Source organism: Brassica rapa, chromosome A03, assembly GCF_000309985.2.
Source record: "Brassica rapa cultivar Chiifu-401-42 chromosome A03, CAAS_Brap_v3.01, whole genome shotgun sequence".
Classification (NCBI taxonomy): Eukaryota; Viridiplantae; Streptophyta; class Magnoliopsida; order Brassicales; family Brassicaceae; genus Brassica; species Brassica rapa.
In genome coordinates, this window is record NC_024797.2 from 5,679,783 (window position 1) to 5,700,713 (window position 20,931).

At 34.6% G+C, this 20,931-nt stretch overlaps 4 protein-coding genes across 10 annotated transcripts; 2 read left to right on the forward strand and 2 right to left on the reverse strand.

Moving 5' to 3' along the window:
• Positions 1-1,558: 1,558 nt before the first annotated feature.
• LOC103856944 lies at positions 1,559-7,791 on the forward strand. Of its 2 annotated transcripts, none has more exons than XM_009134072.3 (4): positions 1,559-3,773; positions 4,615-4,836; positions 5,241-6,120; positions 6,203-7,791. In XM_009134072.3, the coding sequence occupies exons 2-4, from the start codon at positions 4,661-4,663 to the stop codon at positions 7,406-7,408; spliced, it is 2,262 nt and encodes a 753-aa protein (XP_009132320.1). In that variant the 5' UTR covers positions 1,559-3,773; positions 4,615-4,660; the 3' UTR covers positions 7,409-7,791. The 2 variants fall into 2 exon arrangements, with proteins under 2 accessions (XP_009132320.1, XP_009132321.1); XM_009134073.3 differs by lacking the exon at positions 1,559-3,773 and adding an exon at positions 3,794-4,112.
• Positions 7,792-11,313: 3,522 nt separating this feature from the next.
• Positions 11,314-16,171, forward strand: LOC103856945. Of its 6 annotated transcripts, none has more exons than XM_033288630.1 (5): positions 11,314-11,888; positions 12,564-12,788; positions 13,107-14,038; positions 14,069-14,169; positions 14,251-16,171. In XM_033288630.1, exons 2-5 carry the CDS (start codon positions 12,658-12,660, stop codon positions 15,937-15,939), a joined length of 2,853 nt encoding a protein of 950 aa, XP_033144521.1. In that variant the 5' UTR covers positions 11,314-11,888; positions 12,564-12,657; the 3' UTR covers positions 15,940-16,171. The 6 variants fall into 6 exon arrangements, with proteins under 6 accessions (XP_033144521.1, XP_033144522.1, XP_009132326.1 ...); XM_033288631.1 differs by having other exon boundaries at positions 11,316-11,888; positions 14,254-16,171; XM_009134078.3 differs by having other exon boundaries at positions 11,322-11,888; positions 13,107-14,169.
• A 535-nt stretch (positions 16,172-16,706) lies between these two features.
• LOC103856947 (zinc finger protein ZAT1-like) lies at positions 16,707-19,057 on the reverse strand. The gene has a single exon (XM_009134081.3). It carries the CDS (start codon positions 18,319-18,321, stop codon positions 17,152-17,154), a length of 1,170 nt encoding a protein of 389 aa, XP_009132329.1. The 5' UTR covers positions 18,322-19,057; the 3' UTR covers positions 16,707-17,151.
• Positions 19,058-19,297: 240 nt separating this feature from the next.
• On the reverse strand, positions 19,298-20,768 carry LOC103856948 (GPI-anchored protein LLG1). Its single transcript, XM_009134082.3, has 3 exons — positions 20,498-20,768; positions 20,324-20,383; positions 19,298-19,811 (listed from the first exon to the last, which is right to left on the reverse strand). Exons 1-3 carry the CDS (start codon positions 20,583-20,585, stop codon positions 19,453-19,455), a joined length of 507 nt encoding a protein of 168 aa, XP_009132330.1. The 5' UTR covers positions 20,586-20,768; the 3' UTR covers positions 19,298-19,452.
• Positions 20,769-20,931: the final 163 nt, after the last annotated feature.

Here is a 20,931-nt window from a genome sequence, read left to right on the forward strand (position 1 = left end):
AAAATATGAACATTGAACTTTTGATGTTTGTTTATAAATGACATAAAAACGATTTTTGAAAATCCGGTAATTGCTCTGTTTTTTTTAAGTTCAAGTAGTAAGAAGTGAAGAATAAAGCAATGATGTACTTATAAAAGGAGGAAGTATATATTACGGAGGCGTTGAGTTGATATTTTTGGCGTTGTTTCAGTTTAAAAAAATTAATTTCGGATAGAACATTTATTAATTCGAAAAAGACAAAGAAAACATAAATATAGATCCAATTAATACATCAATGACATAGGAGTGTAAATAACTTGCAAAATTAAGGAGTAATTTAAATTTGTACTTAGATTTTTAATGGATTAGATAGATATAGATTTATCTTCAATTCTTAGTAATCTGTATAATTCTTTTTAATGAATATACTTACGCAATATACTTACACTTTGCGAAACACTTAAAAAAACACTCTCTCTTTTTTTTTGTCAGCGTGAAACACTATTACATATACAAAAAATACGTGTTTAATCGAGTCCAAGTGAAATAACATTTCATTTTAACTTTTCTTTTCAATTCTTCGACTTTGAAAAGATGTGTGATTCACGTTAAAAAAAAAGAAAAGATGTGTGATAGGATATGCAGTAAAAGAAAAGTCGGGGAAGCCCTAATGGTTTGATTAATGGTTCATTAATAACTTTATATCAGAATATTTGGAATTTAAACCCTAGAAAATGCAAATTATACAGATCATGGAGAAAAAAATTATAATAAGTTTTCAGCATGCTGCAAGGCGTATCATCGAACATGAATTTTATAGGGCGGTTCATAATAATGCAGTCAGACATGCATTTTTATATGAGGGTAGAATTGTCGGCTGTAAAAATGTTTATATAATATTTTTCATTATTATAATAACATAATTAATCAGACGTTAAAAAAAATGTGTGATAAAATACACAGTAAAAGAAAAGTTGCGCTAAACATTAAATAAACTTTTTTTTGAACTTAACATTAAATAATCTTAATAGGTTTCATTGAATTTAAAGAGATCAATAAGTCAAAACACATGCGTATAAGCAAGAATTTTTTTCTTTCTTTTCTACATGATTATATTCTTGCATAATTGCATTAACAATATCACTATGCCAATCTCGGGTACATCTTTCATATTACTTGTGTAAATCACTGTAGTGATTTATGGTTATTCTGAATTAAATAGACAAGTATGAATGAGACCGTACCATATACATGAATTTGAATTTATGAAACATGGAAATTTGAAAGGGTGCATATCGTGGTGGACCAACCACCTTAATGGAATTTGAACAGTTCAATGAATTTCATCTCAAAATTAAATTATTTTCATACCTAACCAAAATAGGACCAGATTTATTTGTCACGTTAATCTCGGTTCTCTCATTTTTTCGACCCACATACATCGTACGGAATATCGGTGCTCCCCCGTTAACAAAAATAAAATTCGGTATCCCTTTTTTTTTTTTTGAGCAACAAAATTCGGTATCCCAAAAGAGCGGTGTAAAGAAATACTTCACTATAAGAAAACAGTATATTCTCGACTAAAAAAATATTTTGAAATTGTGTATTCATGTTCACAATAAATAAAAGCATCATATAAAGTTATACAGACTACACCATCCCCAATCACCATACCAATTTCATAATTTAACGTATGTGAACATTTCATATTTTCTCTTATAAACCCTCCTTTGTTTTCTTCCTTTACATGGTATATATAATAGTCGGTCCTCATTTAAAATAATATATTTATTTATAATATGTATCTATGGAATCTTATAAGTTTTAAATCAAACATTATGTTGCCAAAAAAAAATCAAACATTATATATGTTATCAGTATTTACACAGTCAATACTTTTTAATCACAGTACAGTGCAACACATACATATTGATATTTTATCAAATGCAATTATCAAGTTTTTATATTTTGGAGGGTACTCTAAACAAAACTAAATAAATTCTATACACCATATATGTTCATTTTGTTTGATTTTTTTGATTAACTTCATTTTGTTTTGTTGATTACTTAAATCTATTTACTTGTCGACTAGATTCTGATCCGCCCTTTTTAAATGTAGATATATTTTTTGTTTTATATTTTTTTAGAAATTTAATTTTTATATTTGTGTGTGTTTTAGTTGTATTTGTATTTTTTTGTTTAATATTTTTCTTAAATGATTAATAATATATTTTAATAATTGTATATCAATAGATGATGTTATTATTTTAATAGAATAGATTTATCATTCACGAAATGGCGTGTAGCGAATAGAACGTATGGGACCTCCCCTAATACGTCCATAGGGCATGTGGAATATGGACTTATGAGGAAAATGATGTTTGACTAAAATCCTCATTTGCTTCGCCCTTTACGTTTCCACAAAATGACACCCCCAAACCTATTTTAGTTTTGTTGATTTTACTTAATTTCTTTAATAATGTGATGATAAGTTGATAGCGATAACTCTGGATGCTAATTAGTGCATCCCATAACAAAGAACAACTTATAATTAAGGTGTATATCTCTCTCATAGTTTATACCTTATGGATCATGTAAAAGTTCTACTTGTTTTCAAATTAAGAGCTTGTGTGTTTTTTGTTTTTATAAAACAATATTTTGATAGAATCAACACATAAATTTATATGGCTATAAAAAAACATTATGACATTTGACTTGGGTATGTAAACGTGACAAAAAAGTGACAATTGTCGTCATGATTCACTTGCTCAAAGATCCAGCTATTCGGGTCACCAGGCATCCCGAGTCACAAGCCAAGATCATGTAATCTCTATACTGAAAATATGATGAACATTCGTTTGTTCTACATGTAATTAGGACCGGTTTATACCTCAAACTGTAATTAATTGTTTCAAATTTCATGAATCTTAAACCGGCTCTTCCTGTTATGTTCTCACCTTGGTATACTTTCGACTATACACCTTCCCATATCATTTGCTGGTAATATCAAGAAAAACATAGTCTGAATGTCATGTGGAGCCATCACCCAATGATGCATGTTCAAGAATCATCATTTGTTCATAAATTGTTTCGTCAATTTAAGAATTTCTTTTAATCTTTATAAATTTTTCTCAAAGACTTGGTCCCAAAACTAATGCTAGTCAACCCATATCTTAGTTATAATCTCATTTGGTTTCTAATGGTCGAACCATCGTCTAAAAAAACATTGGTTTCGCCTATTCTATTCATAAGACAGCGGAATTTTTGATAATTATTGAAAAGCAAAGTATTCTTAATTATAAGAAATTTGATAAATATAGATATTTTTATATCGTAAGTTAAATTTGAAGAAAACATTTACATTTTGTATATAAAAAATGGTAGATAAACCAGTTACTAAAACACACAATAAATAAAATATTGGCCTCTAGTGTTTCGTTCAGTTCAGGTTCAGAAGTGGACAATTTAAAACATATAAAAAATAGTTAGGACCAATGCTTATAACGATTATAAAATTCAAAACGGTTTAGGAATTCACACAGCTCACTTACAGACAGACCAAAGGAAAAGAGACGAGGAAACAAACAAAAAAATATTTTCATTTTTCTACTTTAACGTTTTCATTTTCTAACTTTAGATTATTTTATTAAATACTGTGTATATTTATTACTTAGGGAACCTGATACCACTTTGATGTGTTAGTGCGTGGTTCTTGTTCATCTCTCTCTCTAAGAAAATATTTTCTTCTGCCAGGAAAACCATTTTTGAAATAATCAATCCTTTAAATTCTAAAGGTTCGTGTGTATTTAGTGTTTTTAAAATCTCTGAACAACTCTTTCTTCTTCAACTTCTATGTTTTATTATTGTGCCACTGATTTACTGTTTCTTGTTCTCACTTTCTTTTGCATCTTTGTTGATTTTTTTTCAAAGATCCAAACTTATATTCTTGGAACGATGTATGCATGTGTATGTATATATAGATCTGTATAAGTTTTGTATTGCATGATTAACATTACTTTCTTGACAGTCTGTCCATAAAGGGTTTGGTTATGTTTTGTTTCTTGATTTTTATCCCCAGATTTCTTTTTAAAGCTCATGTTTCTGTGTGTTTCGTCTTCTTCTTTTATCCACAGGTAGTCTTCATTCTCTGGAACTGTGTTTTTAATGGTTTGGTTATCTTCTTTCTATGTCTTGTTTTGTTTCTGTCAACAGTTTCTAAGAAGAAAAAATTCAATATCTTTGGTCTATAAGATCACCCAGATGCTTGTTTAAATTCATTCATGGGGTTATCTACAGTCTGAATCTGTTCATCTGTTGTTGTGATGTCTTGAGTTTCATGTGATTCATTGCATAAAATAACACACTCCAATCAAACTGGAAACTGATTGTTGTAGGGGAAATTGAAAATTTCTAGATTAAAAATTCATTCTTTTAACTGTTCATGTTTCTTTAGACCCCTCTAGATATTTGAAAATCTCACCCACTAATCTTAATTTTATTCTCTGTTTTCTCTTCTTCACATGAAATAATAATAGTATTTTTTTTTTCTAGAAATATCTTCTCAACTTTCCTCTTATGAGGTTTTCTTCAAACTCAAAGAATATATAAAAAAAACATTCTTTTCAACACTTGCAGGTTTTATAGCCCCTCAGAAATTTGACATTATAAGTGATCTGATGTTATGAAGAATAGCAGAGAGGTGAATAGTAACAGTGGAAGGATCAAATGTTCTTCTTATCCATCATTATCTACTGATGAAGGATCTCCAAATAATCCATCATCTTCTTCCCATTTCTTGCATCTCACCAAGCCTAGTGATGAGTTAGGTCAATCACATCTTTCCACTTTCTCCATCAGGTAATCTCATAAGATTTCTCTTTTTTTCTTTGATTTGTTTTATGAAGAAGAAGTCAACAGTTTCCTTCTTCACCATTGTTTTAGGCAAAGTCAAGTTTTCTTGATGAGTCTGATCATACTAGATAGATCTTTTCTTCTCATCCATTCAATATTCTTAATGGGTCAGATTCATTACAAATAAAAGAAAAACAAACTTCTTTTCTCTTTCACCTTCTGGGTGTTTGGGGAGCTTAAATGATATTATTGAGTGTTGACTATTTCTTTTACTTTTCTTTGATCCATTGGTCCATACCATGTGAACTTTTGTTATGTCTTGTCTCTCAGAAGCTTTTCTGAACCTTTGTTTTGTCTGGTTGTTATGTACTCTACTAATTGAGACTTTGGTTTTCATGATGGTTTTGCAGAGGTTATGCATTTAGTAACCGGACCAAAAACATTCAGAAAAGCTGGCCTTTCTCTTCAACAAGTCTGCAACTTTGTTTAAAACATGGCTTGAGTGATCCATTGCCACCTATTCAGCCTCTTGGCCCTATGATAAGCCATCCTCCTGAAGCTTCATCATCCAACAAGCCAACTTTAACTCATGTTGAAGCCATAAGCAGCAAGAGAAAGTTAGGAAGACTTGCTTCCAGTGATCATGCATCAGCAGAGATTACTAAACAAGGCTTTGAGAATGGTTCCAAATCCAAAACACAAGTCACTACAGTTAACAAGACTCCAAGAAAGAAATGTGGGTTAGTAGTGAAACCTGGAGCTTGTGTGGATGGTTCATCAAAAGAAGATCAGGCTTTGAGAACTTGTCCCATCTGCAAAACCTTCTCGTCTGCTTCTAACACCACTTTGAATGCGCATATCGATCAGTGCCTGTCTGTTGACTTGGGAGAGCAGCCAGTTAGTAAGCCAAACAAGCCTAGGAACCACAAGCCGCGGTTGAAGGTTAAAACGATGGTTGATATCTACGCTTCTGCAAAAGGATGCACACTAGAAGATCTTGATAGAAGAAATGGAACAAAGTGGGCTGTGATCTCAAGCTACTCTAACCGTGTCATTGTCTGTGATAATAATAAGTCTGAAGTTTCCAACAAAGAGAAGAAGCTTGATGAAGATGGTGATGCTGGCATTGGACCTGTTTACATTGATGCTAAGGGCCAAAAACTGAGGATTATATCTGAGGTTAAGGAGAAAGCTGCTGAACCATCAAGAGAGCATGAGAAGAAATCATTTAGTGAAGGTAAACGGAGTTACAAAAGCTGTAAGAAAAGACTAGAAGGCAATGCGTCAGAGGTAACTTAATAGTAATCTATGCATACATTCTTGATTCTTGAAGTAAGATAAAGATTGTTTAATAAAGTCACTTGTGTAACAGATACACGAGTCTAGAAGAGGGTGTTCTGAAGAATGTAGAGGCATGGAGAGGTTAGAAACTCCAGGGACAAGTCAGCGTAGGAGGATGCTAAGAAAACATAGTCTTTCAAGGAATGAAAGTAAGAAAGGGAGGAGCATGTGTGATCAGCCATCTGAGAATATGCATTCATTGTCAGAAGATCCTCTTGTGTTAAAGGGTCCAAGTCTTGTGAGTACTGATTTATCCGAGGCGGTTAACAGTCAAAGCTCATGGAGAAGCTGTGGGGATAGTCAAATCTCTGGAAAGAGTACTAACTTTGCAGCTCCTAAACCTGTGGACAAAGGAGTTATGAAGTTAAAGAAAGCATGGAGGTTTGATGTTTCAGAGAATGAAGATGAGGATTCAGGGAGATGGGAGTCTGAAATGACTCAAGAACTTGAACTGGCAGATTATGATGACTGGGACGAGGCTGAAGAAACAGATAAGGGTCTGCCTTCAACTAGGGGTGAAGATAATGATTATGAAAGTTTGGAAGAGACTGGTAATAACAAAGGAGACTGTGATATGTTGGACACAATAGATGCTGAGTTTGAAAGCATGGTTTTAGAGAAAAATGGTTTTGAAACTGAAGAAGGAGGAAGCTCATTCATGGAGGTTGATCCCATTCCTATTCCAGGGCCTCCTGGATCATTTCTAGAGAGTCCTTGGGACATGGGAACTGATGCAACTGCAACTGAAAATCATGGAAACTTTTTCCAGGTCCAAACATCCTTTGATCAGCTTGATCTCACTGACAGAAACTTGTCTGAATCACCTGTTTCAGCAGTTTCTAACTTTGCAGCTCCTGAAACACAGACATTTAGTCTTCATAACATCATCACTACTGACAATGATCAGTCATGTTGTTGCCAGAGAAAGGAGAATGCTCTTGAAGGTACAACATTTAGGCAACCACCACCACACATGATCCATCAAGATCTTTTGAGTAAGTCTGTTCCCCCGGTTCCTTCAAACTCCGGTCCAGTGTTGCGGCTAATGGGAAAAGATTTGATGGTTATGAACCAAAGAGAAGAGACCTCACATGGAGATCCAAGTACAAAACCAACTTCTCAGTTTCAAGATCTCTCCAAGACACAACAAGCGTCTCCTCGTGCCCATCTTCATCCTCCTTATGGTGGAAACGGTTTGTATTTGGACGCCACCACAAGCTTTTACAACATTCCATGACAATACCGATCAACTCCAGCAGTTTCCTATTCCTGAAAGATCTTAAAGAAGTTTTCTCCTCAACCATTCAACCTCAAGATTTCATGATTCTCTAACAAAGAGGCTGAGAAGAATCTCAAGAGGCTGTTATGAAGAAATGGTGAGATATAAGTTCGGTTTGAATCTACCTATAGAATATTGAGAAACGCCACCGAGGTAAATGTAAGTTATTATAATGTTATGGAACCGCATTTTGAATAAAAAGTATACATGACTTTAACCTCATGATTCTTTCTTTCTATATAGATATTTATATATGTGGTTGAAATCATGTGAGGTAGTCAAGATCATGGTCACCGTCATGACATGCATTATGTGTACGCAATTCATTTTCTTTTGTCTCACGAATTCCTAATTATTTTAGATATAACCTGTTGAGTGTAAATAATGTCACATAAATTAGATGGGGATATATTTGATGTATAGTATAACAACTATTATGAGAGTTGCATTTCGTGATGATGAGCTGTTTTCTTGTTACAATCAATTTTATATAAAATAAGGAGAATATATTACTGAATAATGGATCTATAAATGTATAAAGTACAACCACAACGGCTATATATATTGCATGCGCATTTCCAAAATCATTTGTTCATTATCATATGCACTCCATGTCTTTCTTTTGTTTGACATGTTAGTTTAGTTGATGTCCACATTTACCACATGTATGTATAATTTATGTACACATTTACGAATACGGAATATACATAATATTGCATATAATGGCCGACCTAATATTGGAGATTGCTCAAGGCCTCAAAGAGTTTTAAAGCTAACTTCTAGAGGATTTTTGTTGACTCTTTACATTAACAAACTAGATATGAGATGAGATGGGCACTATTTTCTAATCTTGTTTGAAATCGGGACAACTACCTGATTGGTGACTTACAGATTTATTGCGAAGTATGAGCACTCTCTTGTGTAGAATAATGGTTACAAACAAATTAAAATTTTACAGTTTATTTAAGTTTTTTTTTTTTGTTGAGAGATCAGACTCTCACATCAAAAGAGGTATATATGTCCACTCATACTGAAAGGCAATGTTGGTCCTAATCTCTGAATTGGCCTTTCCTCTTTGGTAAAAACTCTCAAGTTCAATTATTCTATTTTGTGAAAAGCCACTAAGTCCTAAATTGCTATAACATGTTTTGTGAAACATTTGACCGTTTTGGAAAAAGTTATTATCATGATTTTTTTAAATAGAAAGACTAGTTGAAAGTTTTGTCAACATGTAAAAGCATTTATATTTGACGGAAGAAAATAATCTGTCTCTTGTTTGATAGATTTTAATTTTTGTAGTAAGTCCAAATATAACGTCATATTAGTGCATGCCTAAACTTGACAAATTGTACATTAGTGCATGCCTTAGGCTGATTTTAGATTAGGCGCCGGCAGATATTAATGAATATTAAGTTGTTATCTAACTGAGAGAAATTCGATCGATATGAGCGATAGTATGTAATAGACTATATTTTTGAACAAATGTAACAATACATTTCTAAAACGTGGTCATTTAATTAAACAAAAATAACAACTAACGAAGTAGACATTGCTTACAGCATCTAACTGTGTCAACTGTCAAGGGATTAATTAGACAATGTTACGCTAAAAATTGGATTAATTGGACACAAATTGATCCTATTCGTAATAATGGATGACTAACTGTTATAGGAAATAGTTAATCATTACTCTTGCGAAATCACAATATACAAATACAAACAATCAAATCCATAAAATGCAAGGTTTTGAATTTTGATATTTATCTAGCTTATTTTGATAATCATCTAGCTTATTGGAATAAATGATATGCGTCTCAATATGTTTTCAAGAAAAAAAAAATTGTGCATAGTTAATTATAAAACCATGTACTTTTTTTGTATAAACAGAAAATTCCGAATGCACCAGTCGTATGTACAAAAATAATAATATTTCATTTTATAGTTAATACTCAATGTTACAATTGCTATAAAGAAAATAGTGCTTTATTTTTGACAATAGTGTTAATCGGAGTGCGTTGGCCTCAACAAAACGGAAGGCGAGATATCACGGCGTATTATTTTATTTTCATTTATGTGGATGCTATTTAAAGCGGGCCTACTTAGCCAGATATTTTATTTTGGCGTGAAGATCGTAAATTGAACAACGAAATGTTGGCTTTGGTCCTCCATTAGTATCTTTACACAATTAGAAATAATTATTGTTCTAAGCATATTTAAAAGCACGACTTAATAATTAGTACAGGACTTTAGTATAATAATTTGGTGCGCAATTCGTTGCCATTAAGTTAACCTTATATATTCGCATGGCCTTGTGTTGGTACTTATGTTAAACCATTATGTTAGTAATTGACCGATTAATTAATTTGTGATAACTTATATATCCGAATGAAAAAAACAGTAGAAGAAATATAATAATACTCCTGAGGTGTCCGGAAATGCCTAAATCAAACATTGAGGTGTGACGGGAAGCTGTTACCATGTGTGGTATGGATGTCTTAAATCCTGGCATGATGATGTTTACATATAGGTTTTGATTCATATATATGAAGTTTTGCGATCTTTTCTTTCTAGATTTCTTACACCGATGCTTGCTTAATTACTTTGTCACATGTGCATGAGACCGATGGACTTGTTCCAAACAGAAAACGAAAATGTAATTGGTCTTCTTCGTCGCAATTAAATAAGTTTTAAAAAAAAAACATATTTACATCGATGGCACTACAGAAGGCCATATTCTGAGATGTTATAATGCGTTTTCGTCCATGAATGAATGTGATTATCAATTCAGTAAAAAAAGAAAAGAATGTGATTATCAATTCATACAATATGAAGGTACCATATGAGCTAGATACTCCTATATATATTGATTAGAACTGAATTTAAGAGCAACGTCTTCTCGCACACAACGCAGTTCTTTTATCCAACATGAACTTCAGCATAGCTAAAGAAGTATATACATTGAGATCACGCCAAGCATAGATATGGACATAGATATTTTGATCATACATATATATGGATTATGGATATATGTACTGTGACAAGTCAGTCGTATACGGTATGGATGAAATAATTTGAAAGATTGTGCACATGCATTTAGCAAAAAAAAAAAAAAAAAAGATTGCGCACATGCATGCATGCATGACACTACGAATTGGTCTAAGTAATCTCCTTCTGTCCACATCGTATCGACATATCAACTATTTTGTATACAGCACTTTTGCATTATTCATTCTTTTAGTATATTAGGCGTTTTCCCCATGTCTACTTTAGTTTTCGAATTTATCAAAATTCAAAGTTTATATGACAGATCCTTTGAAGATAATGTAAATAACTAAAATTTCATATCCTCCAAAAGTTTACTCGGGTATTAAAATATAAATAGGGTTAAACAGTTAAAAAATGGAGAAGAAAAATAAGGGAATAAATCCCATACAAAAAAGGAGTAAAGTTTATTTAATAAGTTCGTATTATTTTTTGGTAGGAACATTGATACATCAATGCAAAATATCCCTTACATTAATTAATGTACATACGCGTGTGGAAGTGGTCTATAAGTGAGGTATCTAAGCGCGTGTGGGCGTGCGTTTGTACATCTTTCGTAAATAAGATTTCATCGACGTACAAATTGAATTCGTTTTTGGTTAAAAAGTAAAAAATGTTTAACATAAATAAAAACTAATAATTTAAAGAGAGTGGAGGAACAACGGCCCCAAGATTTTATTTTAAGATTGACGTGATTGCGACGTGTCGCTTGCTTGTCTGCTTAGTGGGTCCACATCCATTGCTCCTTGCAAAATTCATCTGAACTTTTTTTTTTTGGTAAAAAAATTCATCTGAACTTCACTTATGTTTCTCTTTTGGATATTTTTAGTTGGATCTGTAATTTAAATTTATTTACGTAAGTTCACATGTTTTTAACAAATTGGAGAATGTATTATGAATTTTATCTATTTACCGAAGTTCCTCGCTATAAATCTATAGACTTTGGTTATCGGTATTAGAAAATCATTCAAATATTAGATGAAGTGCCTTGGTAAAGCTCCTTTCACATGGAAAGCCAACACACTAAATATTTAAAAATTACATTTCTCAGGAGAATGCATAGTATTTGTTTTAAATGTATAGTAATTTAATAACTCAAAATTTAGCTATACCAAATCTATACAACAGAAAATAATAAAATAAAGATGGTGGAGTGTGATAATAATTGAAGTTACTGTGGACACTTTTATTTATTTTTCTCCTCTTGCACTCATTTTCTTTTAAAAAAAAATTCGTTTTTCACATTTAGTGATAATACATATGTGGACTTTATATGGAACACCAAAAAAATCATTTTAGTGCTTGGTTCTTCTCTCTTTCTCCATCTCTTTCATCAATGCTATCTTTCTCTCTCTAAGAAACCATTTTCTTTGTTTTGCCAAGAAAACCCATCCAAGGTTTGTAAACTGTTTCTCCAAAATTTGTTTTCTTGTTCTTTGTCTAAAGTTTGTGAATCTGGTGTGTCCTTCTTTCTTCATTTTGATCTTCTGTTCTTCTATCCAACTTCAAGATCCCAAATCTTGAAATGTTTTCAGATGTATGTGTGTATATGAGATTTATGAGTAAAGATTAGATTTGTTCCTTTTACTTCAACTACTAGATCTATTTGTAGTCATCCTTTTTTCTAGCTGATCAAGATTCTTCCCCATGTCTTGATTTTCCTTTGATTTAATGCCCTCATAATCTTTAGTTTCATGAAGACCATATGAATTCTTAACTTTGATCTAATCTTTATATATTTTGGTAGCTTCTTTATCTTATGGATGTCTTACTTCACTTTATCCTCTTATGATACCCTCAACATACAATAAGCTCACGAATTAGATTGGTAACTGAAACTTTTTTCTGAGAAATAAAGAAATCAGGCTCTTTTGCGTGCGAATAATTGTTTCTTTTTTTTTTGTGATTACACTTCATCAAATCGTTACATGTATACACTTCAAAATATACCAACTAATCCCAACTTATATTTTTCACATGAAATAACGTTCACTTTTTTTTTGCTCTTCTGGGTTTCTTGGAATCACAAATCTCAACAAGTTTCATAATCTTAGTTTACGTGTTGTGTGTAGATCGGACATAAACTGGAGATGATAAAAGAAGATCTAGTGTTATGCTGAACTATTTGGGAAGCGAAGAGGCAGATAGTAACAGTGGAAGAATCAAATGTTCTTGTCCACTGAGAACCCACCACATGACCCACTTTCATCTTCTTCTCCTGCTACTTCCAGTTTATTACATCTCACCACTTCTTCACATGAGTTAGGTCAATCCCATCTCCAAAACTTCTCCATCAGGTAAATTAAAAACTTCTACTTTTTTTTTTATTCTCTGAAAGTCTTTTTTTGTTTTCTGGGTTTCTTCGCCAATATGGTTTTCCCCCAGACAAAAAAAAAGTCTCTTGATTTCGTGATGGGTCAGTCTCAAATGATCAAAAGTGTTGACCTTTCTTCCTTCTTCCTTATAGTAACTAATGGGTCAGTTTTAAATGATCATAAGCTAAAAACTCATCCTCATAGCTAGATCAAAAGTTTTGACCTTTCTTCCTTCTTCCTTAGCTTTTTTGAGACTTGGAAGTAACTAACGTCGTTATATATATGCTTTGATGCATGCAGAGATTACGCGTATAGTAACAGAAAGAACAGCATCAAGAACAGCTGGCCATTTTCTCCTAAAAGTCTCCAAATTTGTTCAACTCATGGCGTAACTGATCCTTTGCCACCGTTTGAGACAACGGCTAGTTCATCGTCAGGGAAGCAGATCGTATCTCATGTCCATAGAGGAACTGGTTTGGCTAAACTTGGGCTAAAAGGAGGTTGTAGCCAATCAAGGGTCATCAAGAATGGTTTTGGTACGAGTACAAGTGTTTCGAAGTCTAAGGTAGAGATAGTAGTAGCTGGTACAAGTAATAACAACAAGAACAGTAAAAAGTGTGGACGAGGAGGAGGAGGAATGGTGAAATCCAAAGAAGATACTTGTGGTGGTGGCCTCGTGATGACGACAACATGTCCTATTTGCAAAACCTTCTCATCAGCTTCCAACACTACTTTGAATGCTCACATCGATCAGTGTCTGTCTGCTGATTCAGAACTGCCACCTGTTAGTACTTATAAGCCAAACAAGCATAGAGTTGATCAGCGTCTGTCTGTTGATTCAGCCGTGCCACCTGTTAGTAGTACTAAGCCAAACAAGCCTAGAGTTAATCAGTGTCTGTCTGTTGATTTATCCGTGCCACCGGTTAGCACCAAGCCAAACAAGCCTAGAGCTAAGCCACAGATGAAAGTTAAAACGATGGTTGATATTTATGCTTCTGCTAAAAGATGCACGTTAGAAGATCTTGACAAGAGAAATGGAACTACGTGGGTGTCCATTTTGAGTCACACGAATCGAGTTGTTGCTGATAAAGTGTCCAAGAAGCGGAAAGCTTCTCCTGTGGGCGTTGGTCCGGTTTATATCGATGCCAAGGGTCAAAAACTGCGGATTCTAACAGAGTTCAGCGAGAAGAAGACTTGTACTACTACTACATTGAGAGAGCAGCATGAGGGTGGTAGTAGTGAAAAGAAGAGTTCAAGCCAAGGTAGTAAAGAAAACAGTAAAAGCTTGAGGAAGAGACGTCTGGGAAAGAAACATTACAAGTATCTTAAACTAACCAATCTCAAAGCCAATAATACATCAGAGGTAATAAATAATAACATTAGTTTCTGTATCTTTTGTTTTTGTAGTGAGGTTCATGAAATAACAGTACACTACTTTGTACAGCAGGTACCAGATTATCAAAGAGTGTTTTGCGGAGAAGGTAGCAGCAAGGGTCATCGTAGAATCTATAACCAGCGGATGTTATCAAAACCTGGTCTGGTTTCAAAGAGGCTAAATGAGAAAGGACATAAACTTTATGATTTGCGGGATCAGCCATCTGAGGATGATGATGATTCATGGTCAGGAGGAGAGCGTCTTGTGTTGAGAGGTACTGATTCATCCCCTTTGAAGAAACAGAAGGAAGTCTCTGGAAGGAATAAGGCTATGTTTGGGAGTAAAGGAGCTCAAAGTCGTTCATTTAGAGTTCAGATGAGTGAAAAGGAGGAGGCATCACTTGCAGTAGCTCATTTAGACACCCTCCAAGTCAAGAAGAGACTTGCTTCGATTCAAGAAAATAAGTATCCACTTGGAAAGAATGTCAGCGAGGTTTCTCCTCGTGCAACTAGCATGAGAAAGGTGTCCCCACAATTCGTAGCAAATGGCTGGAGACGACTATCTCTGCCTGTGGAGCTAAAGAAAGCTCGGCTGGATTCGTCTGAGGAAGAAGAAGCTGGAAAATGGGAATCTGAAATGACACAAGAACGTGAACTCTCAGATGATGATTATGTTTCTGGTTATGATGATACTCCTTCATTTGATGATGATGATGACGAAGAAAGTAGTGATGAGGAGGATGAAGATAATAGCAACAACAACAACAGTAGAGCCAATGTGTTGGACAAAAGCAATGATGCTACACCTAGCGAGAGAGCAATGTATTATTACTCTGAAGAAGTTGAGGAAATGATTTATAGGCAAACCACTTGTGATGAAGATGTGAGGTTTGAATCTGAGGTGAGAGGAAAAGGAAGCTTATTTGTAGAGGTTGATACCATTCCCATTCCAGGACCTCCTGGCTCATTTCTACCTAGTCCCAGGGACATGTGTTACGATGAGAATCTTGGAAACTCGTCTGTTATCACAAGCCAGTTCCATTCTTTCGACAGAAACTCATCTGAATCACCTGTTTCTGCTGTTTCAAACGTTGCAGCTGGTAAGTTGAGTTTCCCTGTGGAGTTATCTTCTTCCTACACGACAACACCGATGAGCTTTTGTGTTCCATCTCATCATGAGACAATCACCGAGGCTGAGCTGATGACTGTTGGCAAGACAGAACCACCTCCAAGACTTAGAAGCAACGATCATGAGTCTTGTTGTTGTTGCCAGAGAAAAGAGAGAATCTCTGAGGGGATTGCTTTGAAGCATCAAACATCTCATCTACTGCAGAGAAGAGGTGCTTCTTATTCGTCACATTTGGATACAACAAATCATCCGTTTGAGGAGTCACCGTACATGATCCAGCAAGACTTAGAACTTCAGAGTAAATTCTCCAGCAGAGCTGTTGTTGTGCCTCCAAGTCCTAACCCGGTTTTGCGGTTGATGGGAAAAGACCTGATGGTCATGAACCAAGGAGAAGCAGACAAGGTAGAAGCATCTCGGGATAGCTTAAAACCACCCACTCAGTTTCTTGATTCTCTTCATTGCCCAGCTGGAACCGGCTTATACTTCAACACAGGTCTCTATTTAAGAAACAGTTTCGAGTCAACACATCATCAACCACAGACACCACAAGCACAAGCACAGACACAAACACAAGCTTCACCAGTCCGACACAGTTTTGATGATCATGTAAGGTACTTTTCTCCGAGCTAGTCAATCCAATGTAAGAGTTTCGGCCTTTGTGTCTGTCCCTTTGTGTAGTTATGGACCTTACGGTTTACATTAAGAAAAGCAGACACTTGAAAAGAACAAACACTCACTCTGTAGAAGATAAAAAGTAACTTTAAGCTTTGAGAAGCTCAACAAGTAAACTTGTAAGTTTATATATAAGGTTTGGCCATTGTGGTAAGAACAACATGATTCTTCCACAAACTTTGACTGTGAATTCAGATTTCTTTTTCAAATATAGAGGGGAAAAGAAGATAAAACTAATTTAAATATAATTAAGTAAAGCTCTTATCAAAGGCTCCTTGAGCAAAAAAAAAAACAATACAAAGTATTCACTTTAGTTTCGGGTTTAGATAAGTTTCGAGCAAAAACACAGTTGAATCTGTATCAAGATCTAGATAACTTTACGCTTTCATAACAGATAAAAGTTCAGTCTTTCATGAGCTCATTGAGAGATAAATTGCCTTGCATCTGCAGTTTTCGGATCTCGTTTGCAATCTGAATACAGTGAGCTGCAACAACAAAAAACAAAAGAATGCATGCGACAAAAAAAAGTGTGTCAAGTTTTAAAATCAAGAAGAATGAATCTAAGAAATCAAGAGCACGTACGAAGTATCATAGTAGAAAAATTATTCTTGAAGAAGAGAAGGCATTGGCTGAGAATGAACCTCATATGACGCTGTCAAGCCTTGAAGAAGCAAAAACCAAAGCTGAGAATCTAAAGAATCAAGCTCATGATATACAAAAAACCATTGTGTAGAGATCACAGAGATCCAAGAAGTGAAAGGTTTCAAGAAGAGTGTTTAAAACCACTTCATGTCTTCTTCTACAGTTAGGCTTGATGTTTATGCTGTTCAATTTTCAGTTAATTGCCAGTGGAATAGATTGTTGTACCCACATGAATTTTGTTCTTTAGTGTGATATTGCAATTAAACGCAACGAGTTATACGGTTAATCATCCATTATTCACAAAATAAAAGAAACATCTGATTACACACTATTTATGGAGAGACTATCTGTTTGAAAAGAAGAAAAATAAGAAAGATGAGTAACATAGTTTACTTCTTGGAACTTTGGTCAAAAAGACTCCACCAAATTACATTAAAAACCAAACACCAAGAAACTAAAATTAGAACCAAAAACCAAAAGTATTTTTAAAATTTTCCTCTATACCATATATACGTTTTCTTAGAATCCTTATCCTTCGTTAGGTGGCAACTCATTCAAGTCAAACTCAAATTTCTTCACTTCTTGCACTGTCTCTGTTACTTGACTAGAAGAAGCTGCTGCCGGAGCGGTTGGAGCAGCGGTTACAGCCTCACTAGAAACTGGTCCAGTCCAATGGCGTCTCTTATGACCTCCAAGAGCTTGACCTGTTGGGAAACTTTTGTGACAAATGTCACAAACGTGATCTCCATTATTACCACTGCTTAAAGATGTGTTTGATGCTTGAGCACTAGCTAAACCAGTTATCATGGCTTCGGTTCCAAGTAATAAAGCTTCACTGTTTGCCCTAGCTTGATGACTCTCCAAAACTTTGACCTTGTTGTGACTTGCTCTATGACCTCCTAAAGCTTGATAAGAAGTAAACGACTTGTTGCAAGTCACACACACGTGCTTCTCACGTGCACCACCACCTTCCTCAGCTGCAGCAGCAACATCCCCAAGCTGATGATGATGATCATGAGTAGATGATGATGATGATACCTTCTCTATCTCAGATAATCTTCTCTTCTTCTTCTTCATATCTTCGGCAGAGTGTGAATCAGAAGTCTCAGCAACATCGAGATTAACAGCTTCCGCAGTAGTAGCTAAGAGCATTAGATCCTTAGCATCAATGTTATCATAACCATCATCATCATCATCATCATCATCATGATCCGAGCTTGTAAACTCACCAACATGATGATCATCAATAGAGAGTGTAGAAGAGGATGAATTACCAAGTGGATGAGGAGGAGGAGGAGGAGGCAAAACTCCTTTCCATGTTCTGTGTGGATGAAACCTCATGTGTCCATATAAAGCCTTCCTTGATGTAAACTTCTTATGGCAAACACTACAATCAATTTCGGATTCACCAGACTTGTTCTGATTTTCGAGCACATGAATTCTTTTATGACCTCCTAAAGCCTTACCAGACATAAACTGTTTACCACATTCAGAACACATATGCTTCTTCTCTTCTTCTTCTTCCACATCTCCTTCTAGATCTATACTGTTAGCTCTATCATCATTATCTTCTTCCCTTAGACTGATACTTTTAGGTTCTTTCTCATCATCTTCAGCTTGATCTTTTTCTATGTCTTTTCTCTTTTCAACTATGAATCCAAGTGAGGATCCACAGTCGTCTTTGTAACACTGTTCCATTGCTTTCGAAGCTTGAACCCACCCAAAAAAACTAAGCTCAGAATCTCTCGCAGCTCTCTTAAACTCCACAAGTCGGATGTGATTGCAAAAACGCTTGGGACCAATAAAGTAAATATTTAACCCTAATATTTGAAGACGGGTGTACTAATTAGAATTTAAAGAGATAAGTAGTGAAAATACTGAAAACTTTTTTTATGTATTTTCTTATCTCTTGATACCTTTGAATCACAGTCAAAGATTTTCTTTTGATGCAAGGATATCTCAAATTAAAAATAAAACCAAATAAATGAAAATCCAAATAAAGACTTGATTTAGGGTTGTTATTGCCTTATTGGTAGTGATGATAGCTGGCTCAAAATTGTTGTATTGGCTTAGAGGTATTGCATGTTTGCCAGGACTAGTAGGTGCAGTGTGTAGTGTCCATTATTTATTGTCCTCCCTTTTTAACATTAAAAGGTTATATTAATTTAAGTGTCCAACGGGATAAGATGATTACAAACAGAAATATATTCGACGATAATACAATAAGCGATGAAAACTAAACCATAATGAAAACTTAAGATAGGAGTGGCCAATCCGTAGAGAAGCTTCATTTGTAATCCTAAAGCTTGCGTTCGAAGGAACACAAAGAAGTCAGATTCAAAACCGAAGTTGAAGAATCTATCCAATGGGTTTTACGGCAGTTGAAAACCGTCTCTAAATATATCAAGATCGCTAGAGAGAGAGGAGTTGAATGATCCTCCATTAAAATTCTTTGGTGTAAAAAAGTAAAGCCGATAATGCGGGTTCTAAAGAACTCACTGGAGGGGACAATAGAAAACCATTTTGAATAAGTAAGTCTTAATCTTTACGTCTACATATTGTATTTGCAATAGCTTGTTGAGACCCCTTGGTGATTCATATATATACTAATCTTTTCACTATCTCTCCATCCAGTATTTACTTCATTGGTCGATTTATATAGAAGAAGATACAATGAGACACACAAAAGTCATATGAATTTTCAATTAGAAGGTTTTGAAGTTTCCTAAGATCAAAAGAATGATACAAATAAAACAATACGTGGGCACACAAACACTCCCTTCCCTCAGGTTGTTACCGGTACATTGCATATATCTGGCTTACTTCGCCTCATAACAATTTAACAAAAACCAACAAAGCTGCAAAAATGGTCAGCCAAAGAGGAGTAGAAGCGGTGTTGACGGCTGCGTTTACGTCTGCCGCTGAAGCAGGAGACATAGCGGGGCACTCTAGACCTTCTTTACCTCCTTTGCACTGGTTAGCGAAAAGTCCAGGCGGGTATTGCCCATAGAGATTGATGTAACTGAACATAGTGGTAGCACAATCGTTACTCAGGTCGTTGAGCTGTTCGGTGTAAGGACACGCAAAGTCCAAAAACGCGGAGCAGCATTCCTTTACTGGGAATTTGGGACCTTTGCACTGGCTTGTTATGATTGTATAGTTCATAAACTCAAAGTTCACTGGACATGCTGTTACCATGAGAAAAAGAGAAACCATGTCAAAAATAAAACAGAACATTCTTCTCAAAAAATCGGTTGCATCTCCACAGAAAATGCGTAAAGGAGTCATTAGGGAATCTTGATTAGATGTTTGTATGTAAAATGATTTTAGACTAATGCCATGATCCAGAGACAAACAAAGTTTTGAAGATCAATACAAAAATTTGTAGAGGTTTGAAGCATTTATTAAGCCAAACTATACAGATATGACCAAAAAGCAAATAATTTGGTAAGCAAACAGAAATTTAAAAAAAAAAAAAATCAAGATTGTAAGTTATAACTCAAAGATTTGGGCAATGAAACTGTATAGTTTAGGATCCATATAGAAGCAGGAAACGTTACTAGATACATCAGGATTCGTTTGTATATTATTGTAATATGGAAGTCTTACTAAGATCTCATCTTACTTCAAATAGAATCAATTTATAAAGGATCAAAAAGAGTAATAAATTGAGGAAAGAGAGATTTAAAAGAGAACTTACTTTTCTTGGTCTGAAGTAGGTTTCTTCCGGTAACCAAAGCCTGAGATCCGAACACACCATCTGCAATAAAAAGACAAGAAAGTTACCAAATTAAATATTTTCTTCCTAGAGATTTGAACATTCGAACAGATTGAGGAAATAAATCTTTTTTAAAAAATAAAATAAAAAATGTACCTGAGATGAAACTGGAGGATGAGAAAGAAGGAAATATTGTGAGTAAAAGACAGAAGAAAAGAGCTCCAGAGACGAACTTGAGAGACATGATTCTTTGGAGTTGCACAAGTAACGAAGAGATCTGATAAGAAACAGAAAGACGACTTGGTGGAAGACGAGATATGCCGCACCACGAAGATTGAGAGAGACTGAAAACTAAAACATTAAAATAAATAAATATAAAGAGTCTCAAATATAAAAAGAGAGAGAGGTGGATGAGATATTAAATTATTTATTTTGTTGACATTAGATTACAGGCTTTACTTTACAGCCTAGAAGAACGCGGAAACTATTTGAGTGTCTGTCTCATTCTTCAACGTCACGTTCCTAACCGGTGACGTTAAGCGTATGTATGTTGTATATACGTTTTCTCATTAATTCGTAAATTATTATTA